The sequence below is a fragment of the Oryza glaberrima genome, chromosome 6 (assembly GCF_000147395.1).
Source record: "Oryza glaberrima chromosome 6, OglaRS2, whole genome shotgun sequence".
Classification (NCBI taxonomy): Eukaryota; Viridiplantae; Streptophyta; class Magnoliopsida; order Poales; family Poaceae; genus Oryza; species Oryza glaberrima.
In genome coordinates, this window is record NC_068331.1 from 27,776,567 (window position 1) to 27,796,070 (window position 19,504).

At 41.1% G+C, this 19,504-nt stretch overlaps 3 protein-coding genes across 5 annotated transcripts; 2 read left to right on the forward strand and 1 right to left on the reverse strand.

The window, feature by feature from the left end:
- Nucleotides 1-64: 64 nt before the first annotated feature.
- LOC127776244 (subtilisin-like protease SBT2.6) lies at nucleotides 65-6,743 on the forward strand. Of its 3 annotated transcripts, none has more exons than XM_052302609.1 (11): nucleotides 65-359; nucleotides 1,143-1,368; nucleotides 1,827-1,971; nucleotides 2,056-2,450; nucleotides 2,621-2,716; nucleotides 2,927-2,999; nucleotides 3,247-3,532; nucleotides 4,274-4,599; nucleotides 5,282-5,549; nucleotides 5,726-6,007; nucleotides 6,118-6,743. In XM_052302609.1, the coding sequence occupies exons 2-11, from the start codon at nucleotides 1,193-1,195 to the stop codon at nucleotides 6,531-6,533; spliced, it is 2,463 nt and encodes an 820-aa protein (XP_052158569.1). In that variant the 5' UTR covers nucleotides 65-359; nucleotides 1,143-1,192; the 3' UTR covers nucleotides 6,534-6,743. The 3 variants fall into 3 exon arrangements, with proteins under 3 accessions (XP_052158569.1, XP_052158570.1, XP_052158571.1); XM_052302610.1 differs by having other exon boundaries at nucleotides 1,159-1,368; XM_052302611.1 differs by having other exon boundaries at nucleotides 65-345.
- Nucleotides 6,744-7,325: 582 nt separating this feature from the next.
- On the forward strand, nucleotides 7,326-8,992 carry LOC127776246 (pentatricopeptide repeat-containing protein At4g14820-like). Its single transcript, XM_052302614.1, has one exon. It carries the CDS (start codon nucleotides 7,385-7,387, stop codon nucleotides 8,813-8,815), a length of 1,431 nt encoding a protein of 476 aa, XP_052158574.1. The 5' UTR covers nucleotides 7,326-7,384; the 3' UTR covers nucleotides 8,816-8,992.
- A 3,377-nt stretch (nucleotides 8,993-12,369) lies between these two features.
- LOC127777546 (uncharacterized) lies at nucleotides 12,370-13,257 on the reverse strand. Its single transcript, XM_052304152.1, has one exon. The coding sequence runs from the start codon at nucleotides 13,151-13,153 to the stop codon at nucleotides 12,572-12,574; it is 582 nt and encodes a 193-aa protein (XP_052160112.1). The 5' UTR covers nucleotides 13,154-13,257; the 3' UTR covers nucleotides 12,370-12,571.
- Between the last annotated feature and the right edge of the window lie 6,247 nt (nucleotides 13,258-19,504).

Genomic DNA, 19,504 nt, shown 5'->3' on the forward strand with positions numbered 1-19,504 from the left:
CAAAAAAAAGGAAAAAAAGAAGAGGGAATTTGAGGTTCCTTGCTTGGTTGCCTCCTCCATTAAAGACAACAAAAGCAACGCCATTAACACACACCTCCACTCCACTCCACTCCACTCTCCCACCACTCTCGCTTCCCGAGGCGCGCAAACCCTAGCCTCGTCGCGCCGCGCCGCATCCTCCTCCTCCCCCCGCCTGAGTAGCGCCGCCGCATGCGGCTGCGCGAGGCGCGGCGAAGCGACTGACGGGGGGTGATCCGCCGCTTTCGGGGGCTGATCGAGGCGGGAGGAGGAGCGGCGGCGCCGGGGAATGCCCGACCTCTCAGGCGATCTCCTTCGTGGTTTTTGGTAATAATAAACAGGTTTGTTCATCTCTCGTTTTACATTTTTCTTTCTCTCCGTGACGCGCGTTTTTTTTTTTGCTGTTCCTCTTTTGGTGGTTTACCTGGTAATAGAGCTAAGCTACAGTAGGATAAAGGACCATACTGTTTAGAGATTCCTTTTGCCAATTTTTAAATTTTTTCATCGGTATTTTGTTTGAAGGAAAACCTTTTTTTTCCTTCTTTTAGTTTTGGCTGTATTTTTTACCAGATGATGATCTTATTCATATTGATCTTTGATTTTGTTGTTTCACCCTTTTTTAGCAGCTTGCAGTATTGGTTACAGTGAGATAAATATTTGTTCAGCCTGTTCTAGTAGATCTTAACTCATGCTTGATCCTTTAGCAAAGTGGTATAAATTTTTAGTTTCATTTCAAAATCAATCTGTTCTAAAGAAAATGCAGCTATTAAAATGCATACGGAGTACACACAGACTAGCCGTTTACAGTACGCTATATTGTAGTGTAGACTGTAGAGTATAATCGTTCTGAAGAGCCATTTAATGTCATCGGCCGCCCTAATTTAATAAGGTTCCGTAAATGCGTGCTCCATGAGAGGCTTGTGAGGTGGGCAACTCCAGTATCACAAAGAAATTGTGGGCACTGCCGGGACCAGTAGTGGATGACTAGGGTAGTGAGTGATTTTACTCAGTCAGTAGTGCAGTCCTGTACTCCTGTAGTTGTTGTACTCTTGACTCTCCCAAACCATCAAATTGATGTCTAGTGTCATGCATACTTGTAACTTGTAAGTGCACTTCCCTGACAGTTCCATTCTTTGGAAGATTCTGTGGTGTGGCAATTCGGATATTGCTGAAGATGAAGGCGCTTGAGCTCGCGTGTTTGCTTCTTATCATTGTACCACAAGTGGTTCTTGGAACACATGATGTGTACATTGTTACAATGGAAGGCGAACCTGTTGTCAGCTACAGAGGTGGAGTTGAAGGATTCCCTGCAACCGCCATAGATTTGGATGAAGATATGGATATTACCAGGTAGTTTACTATTGATGATGTTTTTTCACCATGCCTTCGAACATTTATTTTGTGTTGGCTGACTCTTGGTGAATTTGTGGAGTCTATGTTGGGTTGCATGGCATATTGGACTTGTTAGTTCTTATTGTTGAATTGCATTTCACATGTCTTGTTAGTTCTTACTGAGGAAGTGCACCTCCTAAATGTTTCTTGAAATGGATTCCATTTTCTTCCCATTATGATATATCATATATGTAGTGTGTGAGGTTTGAGCTGTTAAGAGTCTTCCAACATGTTAAGAATATCTGCTCGAAAGCCTTCATTAGAAAAAAAAAGGTCACCACTGTTACTGTCTTTCAGCTCTCTGATATTGAAATTGATTATCCCCCCATTAAGTTTTTAATCACAGCTTGCTTGTACTTGTGGAGTTGTGGTGGAAACATGACAATTTTGTATATGTTCCAATTTACTGATTTCAGTGAGGCTGTGACTTCATACTCACTCCACCTACGAAGGTACCATGACAAGCTTCTAGACTCACTTTTGGTAGAAGGAACTTATGAGAAGCTTTATAGCTACCATCATCTTATTAATGGTTTTGCAGTACACATGTCACCCTTACAGGTATTTAGCATTTTTATATCTTTTCTTCTTTCCTGGTTTAAGATTATTATCTTGGCTGAACACAGCAATCTTTCACTGTGTTAGGCTGAATTCCTAAGGAAAGCCCCAGGAGTAAAGCATGTGGAGAGAGATATGAAGATACAGAAATTGACGACACACACTCCACAATTTCTTGGATTGCCAACAGGGGTATGGCCAACGGGTGGTGGCTTCGATAGAGCTGGTGAAGATGTTGTGATTGGCTTTGTGGATTCAGGAATTTACCCCCAACATCCAAGCTTCTCTGCCCACAAAACTGATCCTTTTGGGCCTGTTCCTCATTACAAGGGGAAATGTGAGATGGATCCAGTAACAAGAAGAAGCTTTTGTAATGGGAAGATAGTTGGTGCCCAGCATTTTGCAAAAGCTGCAATTGCTGCTGGAGCGTTTAATCCTGATGTCGATTTTGCATCTCCATTAGATGGCGATGGCCATGGAAGGTCATGCTCCTAATTAATATATGTTCTGTTCTAGTTTCTTATACCAAGAAAAATGCCATACATGAAAATTGTTCTGTCCAAAGAATTAGCTATTCTGGTTGTGTTTCATCTTGAGAAGAATGGCACGACTTATCTAGTTATCTGATACAAAGATGCTTTCCCTTAAACAGTCATACAGCAGCAATTGCTGCTGGAAATAATGGGATTCCAGTACGAATGCATGGTCACGAATTTGGCAAAGCAAGTGGTATGGCTCCACGTGCTAGGTAAGTTTCCATTTCTTCAGCATTTTCTAATTTCAAGATCTCATTGAACAACTAAGAATAATGCACAAAAATCACCTCAATGAATGTGAGCCTTGTGCTAGTGGAATTCACTTCCTTCTATCTTGCCGTTATTGTTAATCAATATCTATTATTCCCCTTTGCTTTTGCTCTCCTTCCGGATTGTGATTTTCCTGAGTTTGTGATTGACAGGATAGCCGTGTACAAAGTCCTTTACAGGCTTTTTGGTGGTTATGTATCTGATGTTGTTGCAGCCATTGATCAGGTATAACATATGAGTTATTTATCTGAATTTCTTTCCACTGTAATGCAGGTGCTGCCATGTTAGTACTTAGTACCTGACAATAGTGACTCAAAACAATTATTTCTGGAATCTGCCATAGTAGTTGTTTTCTTCATAGACTATTGCAGAAATGAGTGAAACAACATCTGCCAGTTATGTAATGCATGTCACTATCACAAGCCTTCAATATGTAGGAACTAATGCATGGATGGCAATCTGCATTTTGCAGGCTGTGCAGGATGGTGTTGACATTCTCAACCTTTCTGTTGGCCCAAATAGCCCGCCAACTGCTACGCGGACTACATTTTTGAATCCTTTTGATGCTGCACTTCTTTCCGCTGTGAAAGCTGGGGTGTTTGTTGCCCAAGCAGCAGGAAATGGAGGACCATTTCCGAAAACACTGGTATCATTCAGCCCATGGATAACCACTGTTGCTGCTGGAGTTGATGACCGCAGATACAAAAATCATTTGGTGCTAGGAAATGGGAAACTTCTTCCTGGACTTGGTGTATCACGTAAGTTCTGTTTATTCATGTATTTTAGCTCAAATTTTGGTTTTCTATTACTACATGTATGGTATATGCATTCATGGGCAACAAAAATTGTACAAAATGAATTAAAATGACCTAAGCTAAGTGGCCTACCTTTTAACTTCGCCCCCCCCCCCCAAAATAAATAAATAAATAAAAATCACTCAATGTTGTTGTCTGCGCTTAGGGTGTGTTCGGAACCCTTGGTTCCCAACACTAAGTGCCCGCACGGAAAACGGAGCAGCGATTAGCGGGTGATTAATTAAGTATTTACTATTTTTTTTTCAAAAATGGATTAATTTGATTTTTTTTAAGCAACTTTCGTATAGAAACATTTTGCAAAAAAGCACCGTTTAGCAGTTTGAAAAGCGTGCACGCGGAAAACGAGGGAGATGGGTTGGGAAGAGGGGCTGCCGAACACAGCCTTAGAGAAGTATGAATGATAGGGCAGCATCAGCTGCACTTGATTTTTTTTGTTATGTAGGGTGTAGGACTGTAGGTAGATCTTTATACGAAATTGTGTTTTTTTATCTTATTGTGAAAATACTTTGTGTGAAAGAGACAATCCTCTGTTTTTCTTCCTTTGTAATTCCACTGTCATATGTTACTGCATCCCATAGCAAATATGTTACTAGATTGCAATCATGTCAACAAATGCAGGCAATCTGACAGTTACATAGAAATTTCTACTTGTGGTTAATTTACAGTTTTCTCATTTGGCTACAGCTGCAACCCATGAGAATAAATCATTCAGCCTGATTTCTGCGGCTGATGCTCTGCTGGGTTCATCTGCCACCAAGTACAGTGCATTAGATTGCCAAAGGCCAGAACTCTTGAATAAGAGGAAAATTCAGGGCAAAATTCTTTTGTGTGGATATTCTTTCAACTATATTTCTGGGACAGCTTCTATCAAGAAAGTGTCAGAGACTGCTAGGAGTCTTGGTGCAGCTGGTTTTATTGTTGCTGTGGAGAATAGTTACCCAGGAACAAAATTTGATCCTGTACCTGTCAGCATGCCTGGTATTCTCATCACAGATGTCAGCAGAACAAAGGTACTACCTCCGTCCCAAAATGTAGCTATTTCTAGCACAGTACTTTGTCCCAAAATGAAGCTATTTTTCTACCTACCTTCTCCTCTCAACCAATCACAACCATTCTTTTTCACCTACTTTCTCTTTTCAACCAATCACACACCTTCTTCAATCATTCTCACCTACTTTCTTAATACCCGTGCCAACCTAAAAAATGCTTACATTTTGGGACGGAGGAAGTATTGCATCCCCAAAAGTGTCAGTGTGTAGATATCATGGATGCCATCTGTAGGCAGAACACCATGAGTGGAGTATTGAAAAGCTGCAGATTCTAATGTTTTTTCTTTTATCTGGAATGTTTTTCTTTTATCTGGCTACGTCTTATGTAAACATGAACTAGAAAAAACTATTTATGTAGCGTAGTGGATTGTATAGCTCTTGTGTAACCATCCATCTAGTTTTGGTGTCTGTTCAGTGCCCACAAACTATTCTCGTATAGTTGTCTTCTTTTTTAGTCGAGCTACTCTCAGAAAGTCAGTCCCCTAGAATGTACATGCTTCAAGAGCAGTGACATGAATTGTATATGCCTGCTATTGTAGGATGACATGATAATTGAATAGTAGGGAAAAACCTATGCATGTTAGTTAGATAATACGTTTTTTTTTTTTGATATAGTCAGGTGACATTAGTTTTGGTTCTGTAGGATCTTATAGACTACTACAACTCTTCTACAATAAGAGATTGGGCAGGAAGGGCCACGACCTTCCAAGCAACAGCAGCTATTGCAGATGGTTTGGCACCAACTCTATACAACTCTGCCCCCCAGGTTGCCTTGTTCTCTTCTCGAGGACCGGATGTAAAAGATTTTAGCTTTCAAGATGCTGATGTTCTAAAGCCTGATATACTCGCTCCTGGCAATCTTATATGGGCAGCATGGGCGCCTAATGGAACTGATGAAGCCAATTATGCTGGTAAGCTTTGCTGTACTTTTATATCCCTTGAAGCATACAAAGCTTTTTAAGCATGTTATGGTTGCATTGAAATTTTCCTTGCATGTTTGATTGTTCTATGTGGTAATTCATATGGACGTTTGTCAATCATGTGGCTTACCTAAAATATATTTCTCTTGTGGCAATGCATATTCCAGGGGAAGGATTTGCAATGGTTTCTGGAACTAGTATGGCTGCACCACATATTGCTGGTATCGCGGCACTAATAAAACAGAAGAACCCCAAGTGGAGTCCCTCAGCAATAAAATCTGCCTTGATGACTACATCTAATACATTGGACAAGGGGAGCCATCCTTTAAGAGCACAACAGTACTCTACATCAGAAATTATGACACTTACACGGGCCACGCCGTTTGATTATGGCAGTGGTGCGGTTAACCCAAAAGCCGCCCTGGATCCTGGCCTTGTTCTGGATGCAAGTAAGTTAAATTTTTCGTATGCAATTTTTTAATAAATTCAAACTGCTCCATGTTATTCAGACAATAATCTGAAGACCATTCTAAGTTTGAATTTTTTTTTTTGTTGGCAGCTCATCAAGATTACATCACATTTTTGTGTTCGATCCCTGACGTCGAACACAGTGAAGTATCAAACATAACTGGTTCAACTTGCAGCTCCAGCTCCAAGGTGCAGCAGCGCCCCTATGATCTCAACATCCCCTCAATCACCATCTCCCAGCTTAGAGGCACGCAGACGGTGAAGCGGACAGTTACAAGCGTGGCCGCCGAGGCGGAAACCTACACCATCATGACAAGAATGTCGCCGGAGATCGCGCTGGAGGTCTCACCTCCGGCGCTGACAGTGCTCCCCGGCGCATCGAGAGAGATAACGGCGACCCTCACGGCCAGGTCAGTGACTGGCACCTACAGTTTTGGAGAGATCACCATGAAAGGGAACCGAGGTCACCTTGTGAGAATCCCAGTGGTAGCTATGGGATTTAAGTAGACTAATGTAAGTGGCTCCAGGTGAGCTAGAGCTATGTCTGCCTCTGAAAGCTTCAAGCTGAGGAATGCTGTAATTTTTTGTAGCTTAGTAGAAAGAAAATAATAGTCAGTACGATGCTGTATTTCCATGTTGTTATACTTGTGCTCCTGGCTGTAAAATATATGTGGGCTTTGAAGCCTCTATGAAATGATCTGGAGTTAATGTGTCCAAATCTGAATGCATGGGCTACTCACACGACTCGATAGTCGATAATGAATATTTAACGTTTAGAACAAGATTTAGTCCTACTTTTAAAGCTCTATCAATCAATAACTCTCAAATGCCTGGTTTGTAAAACAAAGGGGAATTGTGAGATATTTGCCTTAAAAAGTTACTATCATAAAATCATGAGCTTATTAGATTTCATAAGCTTATTTAAATATAAAATTGATTGCTCGAGTTATAAAATTCGACTAAATTTTATACTAAACATCAAATATTATGACAGAGGGAGTATTATGTTCTTGTTTATGGATATTTTGTATGTCTCATCCTCACAAATAAGTACAGTATGTGATCTTCAGTCAAACACAGTAAAACAGTTTAAGCAGTCCTAACTTGACTCTAGTTCAAAAGCCCATTAGGCATTAGCCATTAGGCCATGTAATCTCCTGCATCTTTGGCCCAATATTCTGGTCCACTCTAGGATCCCGGAACACCGTTCGATCCATTTTGAGCGGTCAAGATTGAGGCGGGAGCGTTAGATGGGTAACTTTGCAAATGAGACCCGCAAAATATACAATTTTCCAAACATGCTTGTGCTTTTCTTGCAAATGCCACCGCCGCCGCCGCCGCCGCCGCCGCCATGACCGATGAGCACCACCGCCGCCGCCGCCTTGCGCACCGGCGCGGCCATCCTCGCCGCGCTCTCCGACGTGTCCGCCTGCCAAATCCACGCGCGAGCGCTGAAGCTCGGCGTGCTCCCCTCGTCTCTCCACCTTTGCTCCGCTCTGGTCAAGTCCTACGCGGCCTCCGGCAGCCTCGCCGCCGCGCGCAAGCTGTTCGACGAAATCCCCCGCCCGGACGTCCCGCTATGGAACACCCTGTTGTCTGCCTGTGCGCGTTCTGGGCGCCCCCAACACGCGTTGGTGACGGCGTCCACCATGGCGCGGGCGGGTTCTTCCCGGCCCAACAACGTCTCCGTCACGATCCTCTTGTCAGCGTGCGCGCGGCTGAGGAGCTTGGTGCATGGGAGAGAGATCCATGGCTACGCGGTGAGAAATCTCGCTGCTCTTGATTTGCCCTTGCTGAACGCTTTGGTCAGCATGTACGGGAGATGCGGCCGGCTGGTGAATGCGAGAATGGTGTTCGACAGCATAGGGAGTATGAAGAGCGTGGTTTCTTGGACTTGCATGATCAATGCTTGCTGCGAGAATGGAAAGCCAGCAGAGGCACTGCAAGTGTTCGAGCAAATGAGGCTTGCTGGGGTCAAGGTTGACGAGGTAACCCTTCTTGCAGTCATCTCAGCGTGCACAATGTTGGACTGCAGGTCAGAGCTGGGGGAGTGGGTGGAGGAGTATGCCCATGAAAATGGGTTCTTGGAGAATACCCGTGTCGCCAACGCACTCATACATATGCATGGTAAGATGGGGAGGGTAAGGAGATCATGTGAGATATTTGACTCGATCACTGTAAGGACAGTGGTCTCATGGACAGCCATAATTCAGGCCCTCGCCGTGCACGGGCATGGGGTGGCTGCGCTTGTCCGGTTTTCGCAGATGCTCAGACAAGGTTTCCAGCCTGATGAACTTGTATTCTTGAGCGTGATCAATGCCTGCGGTCACTCGGGGCTCGTCAATGAAGCGCGCCAATTGTTCAAGTCTATGGTTGAAGAGTATCACATCACACCTTGGATGGAGCACTATGGGAGCATGGTGGACCTGCTGTGCAAATCTGGTATACTGGAAGAGGCCTTTGAGTTCGTCCTGGCTATGCCAGTGAGGCCTGACCCTGTAATATGGCGTGTATTGACCGGAGCATGTCGGGATCTAGGAAATGCCATTCTCGCGAGGAAGGTGGTCGATCATGTGATCGAAATGGAGCCTGAATACGGGGGGAATTATGTGCTAGCGTCAAACTTGTATGCTGCCAATGAGGATTGGCGACGTGTTGTGGATGTAAGGATGGAGATGGGTGTGTGGAAAGAGACTTCAAGGTACAGTACTGCTCTGTCCTATGTTGAAGTCAATGTTGAAGAAAATGCTGAAAGCTTGCATCCTCCTACAAATGATGCATATAGATGAAAAATGATTGTTTTCAGCAAGTTATGGTCGGTCACACTTCAATTTTTAGGGACCATATATCCAATTTTGTACCTCAGGAGTCTCAAGGTGGTAAATTTGAATTTCTTCCTTTATTTCGTTTGATGAATTTGGGAACAAAATTTCATCAAACAACTTCATTGTTGGACATGCTGACCAAATCAGGTCATAATTGCATACATATATTTATTCCCCGTCGCATCTAAGTCTAACAGCTTGCTGATTTGATGAATTTGGGCACAAAATTTCATCTAACAGCTTGCTCATCCAACACCAACAACTTTGCAGCTCGGCAACAGCAAACGTCGCTTGCGCCGCAACTGCTTTTCTTAGCATCCCATTTGCCAGCCTTACATTCTTTTTGGCATGAAGCATTCGTGCAGTTCAGCCAAGTGAAGCACAACACGCCAGCATCGTCCAGAACACCTGCACATCATGAAGCACGGTGACCACCAAACAGTATCAATCAGTAAGTCAGATGCACTTCACTTTTCTGCATATCTGAATAAACATTGCAGCAACATAGACAGTAACAGAGAGAACAAGTACTACAGTAGTAGAAATGGATCTGGATAGGCCGGAACTTACCAGCATTATGCCTTCCTGTTGCATCGCAAGACATGAAAACAACAGACATAGCAAACAGAGTTGCAAAACACAGAACCATGGCACCGTTGTTCTTGATAGCCGCCATGAGAGGAGAATCGTTGCTGGTCACTGCCACAATGACAATATCCTCTTCATGGGATTTATAGGGACACGACTACAAGAGTATATCATCAAGAATCAATGCTTCCGTTTTTTGTTATCTCCAGCATTAGTTCTGTTCCTTATTTGGCATACTCAAATTAGGCTGGAGTTAATTAGTATCCATGAGTGACAGATGTTAGCATGTATAGCAATATTTATTGTAGTGGTGCCAACTGGGGGTATGTGGCATCATGCATGCATGCATTTGATGAGCTTGTGGTGTCATAGTATAGTAGTGACATTTGCATGATTTGTGGAGTCAAGTGAAGTTATTACTGGCTTCAATCTAACGTTGCAAGAGGCTGTCCCCAAGGGGTTTCTATAAGGACTAGCCCATAAAGAAATATAAAACAAAAAACATTGGATCAATTGTTTTTAACGAATCGGCGAGCCGTAAATTTCATTGAATAATTGGATCAATTTTGTAATCATGTGCATAGTCCATTTAACTGTAAAGATTAAATTGATAGTTTTTTTCTTTAAAAATCCAAATGAAAGAAAGATGAATGCATTGTAAACCCAAATATCACTAGTGTGGTGAAGTTTTACACTGTGGCGTGTATTGACCAGATGGAAATGCCGGTTACCTAAGGAAAGGAAGAAGGTGACTGATCACGTGATCAGTGGTGGTGATTGATTGGGACACATTTTCACATAATTTTTGCTAGGAATCGTATGCTAAGCTAGCGTCAAAGCTGTATGCTTTCAGATGAGGATTGGAGACTGCAAAAGATGTGGCACTGCTCTGTGTCCTACTCTGAAAGTCTCAAGTCAACTGTGAAGAAGATTCAGAAAGGCTTGTCTCGTTGCATGCAGCGCCGGTAACTTTTCCAACTCTACAGCTTTGAAGTGTTTATTCATGCTCTTTTTTTTTTTTGCTGGTATATTACTCTCTACTTAATTCTGAAAATAAGAAGAAAAGAAGAGAAGCGACGCATGGCTAAAAATTTCTTATATTTACTTAAAAAATCTGGAAAATAAGTCTTCCTTTAAGTCACTTGTCACTAATTAGAAAAAAAAAGGAAAAAAGAAGAGAAGCATATCAATGTTGTCTATCATCTATTAAAGAAGTAATATATATTATGCTAACTTCATGTCTGAAGGAATAGTGATATTTTATATTCTGCATGACAAATTGTCAATGTTGCTTACATGAGATCATTTCGGGTACGACCGGTATTGTTTACTCCTCTTACGTAAGTTGATCTTCTACCTAACAAAGCAGTCAAAAATCTGCGTCAGTTGCTGAGAAAGTCCTCGCCTTCCATATCCGTTTCCCAACCAGTGGATCAGTGTTGCTTGCCACTGCCATTAAAATAACCCCAAAATTCAGAAAATTTGCTCAAAGCTAAGCTACCGCATGATAACCCTCAGAGACTTCACACATCTGTTATTCTGTTTCTCCTTTTCAGGTAAGAAAAAAAAAACGGCACCAAAGGAAAAGACCTCCTCGAGATATTATAACTAAGAAGAAGCACCTAAAACGGGCAGAGATATTTTGTTTCTCTTTTTCAGGTTCTGACTTCACTTTGCACTGTCAGTTTACCAAATTAGCGAATATGCTGTGTGTTGGGATTCTTGATCATTCTGAGTGCCACACACTATAACCGTACAAGACCTGGCAAAGTCCTGAAATAGTTTTGTTGAGATGGACACTGAATTTCTGAACAAAAGTTTCAGTCACCTAAGCAAGCAGTAGCAGTAACCATGTTCAGAGATTCAGAGGTGGCTGCAACAGTTGGCCTAATAAATAAAAAAGCTAAATTAGTCATCAAGGGGCGCAATATTTCGAGGGTGAGTCAACTAACATCGATGACAATGCAAGAAAACGAGCCTCCAAGATTTCTCCAGATTGCCTTGAAGCTGATCAAGATTGGTTGGGTAATTTGCACGAACTCAGTACTTTTTTTAGATAACTGCACGAACTTAGTACTGGATACATGACAGATTAACAGGTGTTTTTTCCCTAATGAAAGAGAGATTTAGATTGCTGTCTGAATCTGAAATCTGAACAGCAAGGATACGGAAACTCTGAAAGAGACTACTCATCCAACTTGATGTAAGTACTTGATACTAATCTTGGTAAGGGCTGGAAGAATTGCCTGAAGATTGGCACATGTACGTTTTCCTCTTTGAAATTGTCGCCGGGTTATCGTCGTAGAACGCTGTATTCTATCCATTTTGACGAAGACGTGAAGAAAAACGGTGTCTGTAATTTTGTCCCAATTGAAAGAATACAGTGGCGTTGATGTTGTACTTGAACAATAATAATGGCTGCATATTTTGTGTAGCTTGTGTAGTCAGGTTCAGGTAACTATTTTAATCTCACGCATGCTTGCTTGAAAGGAGGAATTTTGTTTGAGAAAGTCCAATACTCCAACTCAATTAGGATGTTAACATTAACAATAATAAATTCAAGCAGAGTGACCTTTATTTAATATTAGTTAACACTAATGGGTGACCACAATCATCTTGATAAATTAATTCAAAGAGTTATCATCTTGAATAATAATTAATTAAAAGAAATTATCTGGCCACTCAGGTCAAGCAAGTTGGGGTGTCCCACTTGCACGTCAAAGTCAAAAAAGATTCAGACTAAAGACGGCAAGCTGTTGGAACGTCACCTAACCTACCGGCTATTGTTGAACATTTCATATCTATGGGTTTATGTGTTCTTTGTAGAAAGTTTCTACCCAAAAAAAAAAAAAACTCCTCTCCTTTTTATTTTATCAAGAAACTCCTCCAATTTAACAGTATGGATAAGTTGCTAGATAAGATAGACCAGATGATCCGAATCCAATCCAAACCAACATTACAAATTAGATTATATTTACACCTTTTGGATATACAAACAACAGAAAACTAACTTTGTAAAGAAAAAAAAATCCAGAAATTATCATCTTCTACTACTACTACTACTAAGAAAAGTAACAAGAAAATAAAATAATAAAGAGAAAAAAGATTAAAAAAGAGGAAGAAAAAAAATGTTCAGGCCTCGGTGCTGCGAGCGGAGGAGCTCCGCATGGATGCGCGGCCGAAGGACTCGTCGATGCGATCCAGCCGCGGCTTCCACGCCGCCGGCCGCGCCGCCGCCGCGAGGTAGCACCGTTCCGGCGACCCCGAGCTCGCCGCCGCCGCCGCCGGCTTGGAGCTGCTGCAGGAGGAGGAGGGCTGCGGCGGGTGGTGAATTCCGGCGGTGAAGAGGGCCTCGACGGGGCTGGAGGCGGCGGCGGCGCCCTTGCGGGCGAGGGAGGTGAGGCGGTTCATGAGGCAGGCGAGGTCGACGGCGGAGGACTCGGACTGGAAGATGGACTGCGGGAGGAGGAAGTACACCGTGCCGGCCTCCAGCGGGTCGTCCGCCCTGAACGGCCCCCGCCCCGGCTGCAGCAGGTGCGCCGACGAGCACAGCACGTACCTCCCCTGCCCCTGCCCCTCCCCCGCCGCCGGCTTGCCGGTGACCTGCCCCACCGTCACCGGCGCGTCGAAGTCCTCCACGTAGCCGTTGATGTGGATCACCCTCACCCCCTCAAACGGCCTCAGCGCCCCCGCCGACGAGAACGCGCAACCCATCGCTAGAGCTAGCTATGGAGATCGCGACGACGATGGCGGCGACGACGACGACGACGACGAGGAGGAGAGCGAATTAATTGAAGGCGCGAGGAGTGGAAACTGTAGGAGGAGGGGGGAGATATTTATATGGAGTAGATAGATAGCGTTGGGATAAGCTACAAATTTTAGTATTTAAAACAAGTGAAGAATAAAAGTGTATATGTATCTATGATGTTGGTATTTATTTGCCATTTATTTGTAGGTAAATATGGTCAAATGGACATCGACTGGTATATTTACCTTCGTTCCATAATAATTTTACTTTTAGGATTCAAATCTATCTTAAAATAATTGTTAAATAAAATATTAATTGTCTCATAATCACTTCTCATTTAAATTTATTTTTATTTTATTCTTAACTACCCTTCCACTCTTACTTATACGTTATTTAATAATGGGTATTATAGTTTTTATCTCAAACCTTAATATATGCTAAATAATCTAGAATTGTAATTATTTTACAACGGAGGTAGCTAGTATCCAAAACTACAGCGGAAATTATGTGCCGTAAGCACGTCAGTTATCTGTGGTTCCTGCTGTAAGTGGCATTGTACTGTAGGATAGGGTGTAGTACTCGTGAGCTTTTTGTCAATGTGTAGGCTGTTTATCCGAGTATTCATTTTGGACGGATGTGATATTTTCTAATCCTATGAATTTGGATATACTCTATATCCAGATTCATTGTACTAGGAAATGTCTCATCCGTCTAAAATCTCTTATATTTTAGGATGAAGAGAGTACATAGTTAGCACAATAAAATTTGACAATAATTAGGCTTACTGATGGGTGCGGTAATGGGAACTATCCGGTGTATCAACCAAGTGAGAAAAAGATATTTTTATGAAAATATGTATGTCAACAAAGTGAAAAAAATATATTTAAAAGTAAAATTTGTTTGTTTTCCTTAGTAATCATTGGGCTTACCATGGGAAAAGGGTAATCCCTCACCAAAGACCCTGGTGTTACCTAATTATGGACTTTACATATGTTGTGACAGTTTTCAAAATGTATATTTAGTCACTAAATTTTATTATAAGAAATTTAAAAATCTCATGAAGTTATGATTCTAATGCCATAAGTTTTTCTTATAATTTAACTTTAAACTTGTTCAAGATGACATGTTATTTTTTATCATTTTCTGGAACAAGATTGTCGATGTCCCCAATGTAGCCGGATCCGGTTTGCAACAGAGAGATACTTTGTTTGTGCCGATGGAAATTACTCCATTGGCTTACTTGACGTCTTGACGTGTTGACCAACGACATGGCCAAGCTTCGGCTTGGACTCTTGTTGGTTGAAACGCTCAAATCAAATGTGACTAACTCAAATTACACGCGTTTCTACACTTCGCTGATCACATATTCATACAACAAAGTGGTAATTAAGTCTAAAATTAGCTGACAACTTCTCTCTGTTTAACCAGCCAGCCACTGCACACTGATCAGATCAAGATATATACAGCACAACATTACTGATATTATTATATACATACCTGCTCCATTAATTTTTCTTGGACCAAAATGCTCCATTAATTTTGACTTAGAAATACATGCGAGCTCATGAGCTCGTCAGCTTCACTTCACAGAGACGACCATGGCGGCATGGCACTCACGTTGTCGGCACCTGCCGACCTAATTCTCATTCATTCGTTCAGTTTTTTTTTCCTTCTCTGACCAAAAACAAGAAATTCAGTTTTGAGTGTAGCTCGACAAAGATCGATAATTCAGTCAGAGTTTTCACGGACGGTGTTTGTCTGAATCTCTTCACCTCTTCACCAAAACGACATGTTTTTGTTATGGGTGTGATGTGAGTCCTTAACTTCTCATGGAGAAATTGATATGATTCTTTGTATTCGCTTAAGACATCATTGGTCGATGATTTCAGAGAACCCGGTTAATTGATTCAGACAGAAATGGTTTCTTTGTATCCTTTAAAACATCATGGTATGCATGTGTATACTGTTAGTCAGATTAAGCAATGGCAACTCAGTCTTTGTTTAATCATACATATGTACTCCTATTTACCGCTACTGATTTGATTCTCATCTCTGATGAAACAATAATGACCTTCTATCAATGGAAACCACCGGCGGCAAAGCAAAACGGCGGCCAGTTTCAGAGTTTTTCTCTGAAACATACGGCTGTTTTTTTTTTTTTCATATCGTACAGTACATAGTCCTTTTGCAGATCATATGTGCCTTTCAATCTGTCATTGCAGTTCGTTCCTTCTTGACTATGTATGCATCCATATGTTCGTGGTGACCCACTCGGGCTAGCTGAAAGTCTGAAATAAAGTAGGAGTAGTAGTATTCATTGACTTTAATTTTAATATTCAGAGAAATATAATACAACGATCTTTCTGACTTGCGACTTGTTGATATCAGAAATTAGTATACTACTGTTGCCTGTCCAAGTATACAAAGGAAAAGAGTAAATTGCGTTCACGATAGATAAACTTATGGTGGGTGCAAATAGGTACAATAACTTGTAAATTGCTTATTCCGGTACAATAACTTGGCTAGTTCATGCAAAGATGGGCCAAACCAATCCACACAAGTAAAATTGATGTAATATGAAAGTTGTTATATCTATTTGCACCCACTACACAAGTTCATGTACCGTGAGTGTAATTTATGTTAGAGTAAATTACATGTCAAAATGATCCACACAAGTAAAATTGCTCTAAACAGTATTTTAGAGCAATGGGGAAAATTTTAGGCATCTGATTTCACAATGAATGGACAAGATCGTTCCAGCACAGCACCTATAAACAGTATTTTACTGTGATTTTCACTGTTACTACGGTGCCTACGCTGTAATGACGGTAAATTCTAACATGAATGCAAGTATAAAACGGATGATTATAAAAACACATGAACGATCTTTTGATTATATCGCATGAAAAATATAGGAATCGGTGTCGCTCTCTGTTTCAGCGATACCGTTCGGTCTCGCTCGTTCTTTCCGCGAGAGCACGCGGTCTCGCGCCGTTGCTGCGCGAGACCGCGCGCTATGGCGCTTTCGCCGCGCGATACCGCCCTCGACGTCACGTCTACGCTATTTTCGCTCAATGGTTATGCGAGATCGATATCCTGAATATTCCTGAAATAAAATTGAATGAGTGGTATATTTTCAAATTTAATTCCCTCGGCACCACCCCTGCCGGCAAGCATGACTCAGTGACTCCTCGTCTCTAATGTGTGGGAGGATGGGGGGCAATGTTGGAAGGGAGAAAAAAATTAACTGGCCTTGTGTACCTTTCCAAATCTTCCCCATATAGTAGTCTTTCATTTTGTGGGTGGAAGGTAAGATTCAGCAGCACACATCTTGACACACACGGACGGCGCAGATGAATTCGGGCTTACTATATATAATATACACACATACATGTCTTTGTCCTAGGGGTGTAATTTTGACAAACATGAGGCTTTGTATCATATGTGTAATTAATTTGACTCTAAGAGAATTCAGTTGCATAAGTTGAACTCTTGTGTGAAAAGGTGTAAAGTTGATTTTGTTTTCTTTCTTTACAATGGGCTTGGATCAGGTTGGGTTTAGTAGGCTAGATATCTCTCCTCAGCTGAAAACTCACGATGCCGACGAACAGATTAATCAAATGTATATATACAATGTGTTGTTCATATATAGTCCTTGCAAGTCCACTATGTGTATGTACCTTTGAATCTATCATTTCTGTCAGTTCCTTGTTGATATGTTCACGGAGAGCCACTTGGGCTAGCTGAAAGCCTGAAACAAGGTAGCAGCATTCGCTGACTTTAAATCTTTAATATGCAAAGAGATATAATTATTTCTCTAATCGACTTCAAACTTGTTGATATCAGATATTAGGATACTAGCTAGTACTCCTTCCTTCTCTAAATGTTTGACGCCGTTGACTTTTTTAAACATGTTTAACCGTTCGTTTTATTCAAAATTTTTTATAAAATGTGTAAAACTATATGTATACATAAAAGTATATTTAACAATAAATCAAATGATAGGAAAAGAATTAATAATTACTTAATTTTTTTAAATAAGACGAACGGTCAAACATTTTTTAAAAAGTCAACAACGTCAAATATTTTGGAATGGAGGGAGTATCTATTATTGCCAGTTCCACTCGTACCGACCACGCACATACATATGTGCATGATGTTGGGGAATTTGTTGATTAAATTAGGCTGGCCGGGAAAGGAAATGGCAAAGACATCATACAGGGAGATTGCAGAAATGCTACTAACATGTAACTCAGAAAATGCTACACAAACAGCAACCGTGTACTATATACATACATCATCATCATGCTTTTCTGAATATATATATATACATACATGTCTTTGTCTCAAGGTCAAGGGTGTAATGATGACAAACATTAGGCTATTTTTGGGTCTCAGAGGGTGTAATTTTGACCCAGTAAGTCGATTGCATAAGTTGAAATTTTTGATCGTTGAAAAGGTGTTTCCGTAAAGTTGAGTCTCTCTTCTTTTTTTTTTTTCCAGATTAACCTTAGGGTACTCTCTCTAAAACACGACAGAAATAATCGTGACACTCAGAAATAAATGTATTTAAATCGCGCGTTGAAGCTTTTTTCATTCTTCTCACAAGCATCAGGATATATGGCTACAGTGAAGGGAATACACGCACGCTCATAGAAGGTGCAAATAGCTAGCTATTCACCAACTTTCGGTTCAGGAAAAAGCGAAAAACCATGCACTAGCATTTTGTGGGTAGAGGTGTCTTCTGAGATTTCGCTAAGCTTCCCATGCAGGGGCGGATCCAGGGACAAAAAAAATTTAGGTGAGGGGGAGGGGGACTCAATTACGTAGTTTCTTCCACCTTCAGTTACGTAGGAACCTTTAGTTTATTATTCATGGTGAAAAATTCGAGGGGGTGCTCCAGGGGGTATCCATGGGTCTTGTGGGTGTAGAGAGGACTCAAGTAAGTCCCCCCTACACACATGTTGGATCTGTCCCTGTTCCCATGCTAATTTGTCCCTGTTCCCATGCTAATTTGTCAACCAGATTTTTTGCCAGCCTGAAAATTAGAGTTTATGCCAATTATCCTGGAGTTCTATATATGCTTGGTCACCAGGACAGATGCAACTCCGTAGTAAGAAACATTGAAGTTATATAAACCGAAAACAGTATCAACGCTTCAATCATTGTATCAACAGTACATTTAAAAGCCAACTTCTATGATGCAAATTTCATAGAATGGCAAGTTAATCAACTGTGTCTATTAGCCAGCATCCGAACTTCTGGGGTGCCATCCAAACTGCCAATAGGTGTTAAGGCTGCGTTTAGTTCACACCAAAATTGAAAGTTTGGTTGAAATTGGAACGATGTGATCGAAAAGTTGAAAGTTTGTGTGTGTAGGAAAGTTTTGATGTGATGGAAAAGTTTAAAGTTTGAAGGATTATTTTGGAACTAAACACGGCGTAAAGCATTAAATTTGTTGCTAACATGCACAAGATAAGCTTTCGGTTCAAGAAAAAGCGAAAAATCATGCAATAAAATTTTGGATGGAGGGTCTTCTGATATTTTGAAAAGATTCCCATGGTGATTTGTTAGCAAGATTTTCCGCCAGCCTGAAAAGTAGACAGTTTATGTTAATTATCATAGAGTTCTATATACATGGTCATTAGGACAGATACAATTCCGTAGTAAGGTACATTGAAGTTATTATCATATAAACCGAAAACAGTCTTAACTGCATGCTTCATTGTATCAACGCTACATTTAAAAGCCAACCTTGTATGATGCAAATTTCACAGAATGGCAAGATCAATCAACTGTGTGCCATCCAAACTGAGAGTAGGTGTTAAAACCATTAAATTTGCTGCTAACATGCACAGGATAAACCTCGGTGGCAACATCTAGCTGCATATCAAACTATTTGCTGAGATTATGTATGTACGTATACAAGAGAAAAACAAGCGAACATGAGGTCATATCAGAAAAAGTAAGGAAAGTAATTTAACCAGCACTACAGAAAAGAATATCAAAATCAACCATAGGGAAAATGAAAGATAAACTATTGATAATGCCTAGATAAAGTTAGAAAGAAGCAACAGATGAATGATAAAGAGAGACATTCCAAGATCAGAGCATTTATATAATTGGCTATGATTGCATGCATGTTATTGCAGTACGGAGTGCAATGCCATCAAGAACAAGTACTCGAGATAGCAGACATCACGAGAATACCTTTTAAATAATTGTTTTATTAGCATCAACTTCACCTTTAGCCTTCAAATACTCTTGGATGCCTGCAAAGGTCTGCTATGCAAATTTAGTACTTCCTATCTATCTAT

Excerpts from the sequence above, each read along its gene's own strand:
- LOC127777546 (XM_052304152.1), bottom strand. The coding sequence starts at position 13,153 with ATGGGTTGCGCGTTCTCGTCGGCGGGGGCGCTGAGGCCGTTTGAGGGG.
- LOC127776246 (XM_052302614.1), top strand. The coding sequence starts at position 7,385 with ATGAGCACCACCGCCGCCGCCGCCTTGCGCACCGGCGCGGCCATCCTC.
- LOC127776244 (XM_052302609.1), top strand. The coding sequence starts at position 1,193 with ATGAAGGCGCTTGAGCTCGCGTGTTTGCTTCTTATCATTGTACCACAA. Across the intron at positions 2,451-2,620 it reads GATGGCGATGGCCATGGAAG|TCATACAGCAGCAATTGCTG; the intron begins GTCATGCTCCTA and ends TCCCTTAAACAG. Across the intron at positions 4,600-5,281 it reads CAGATGTCAGCAGAACAAAG|GATCTTATAGACTACTACAA; the intron begins GTACTACCTCCG and ends TTGGTTCTGTAG.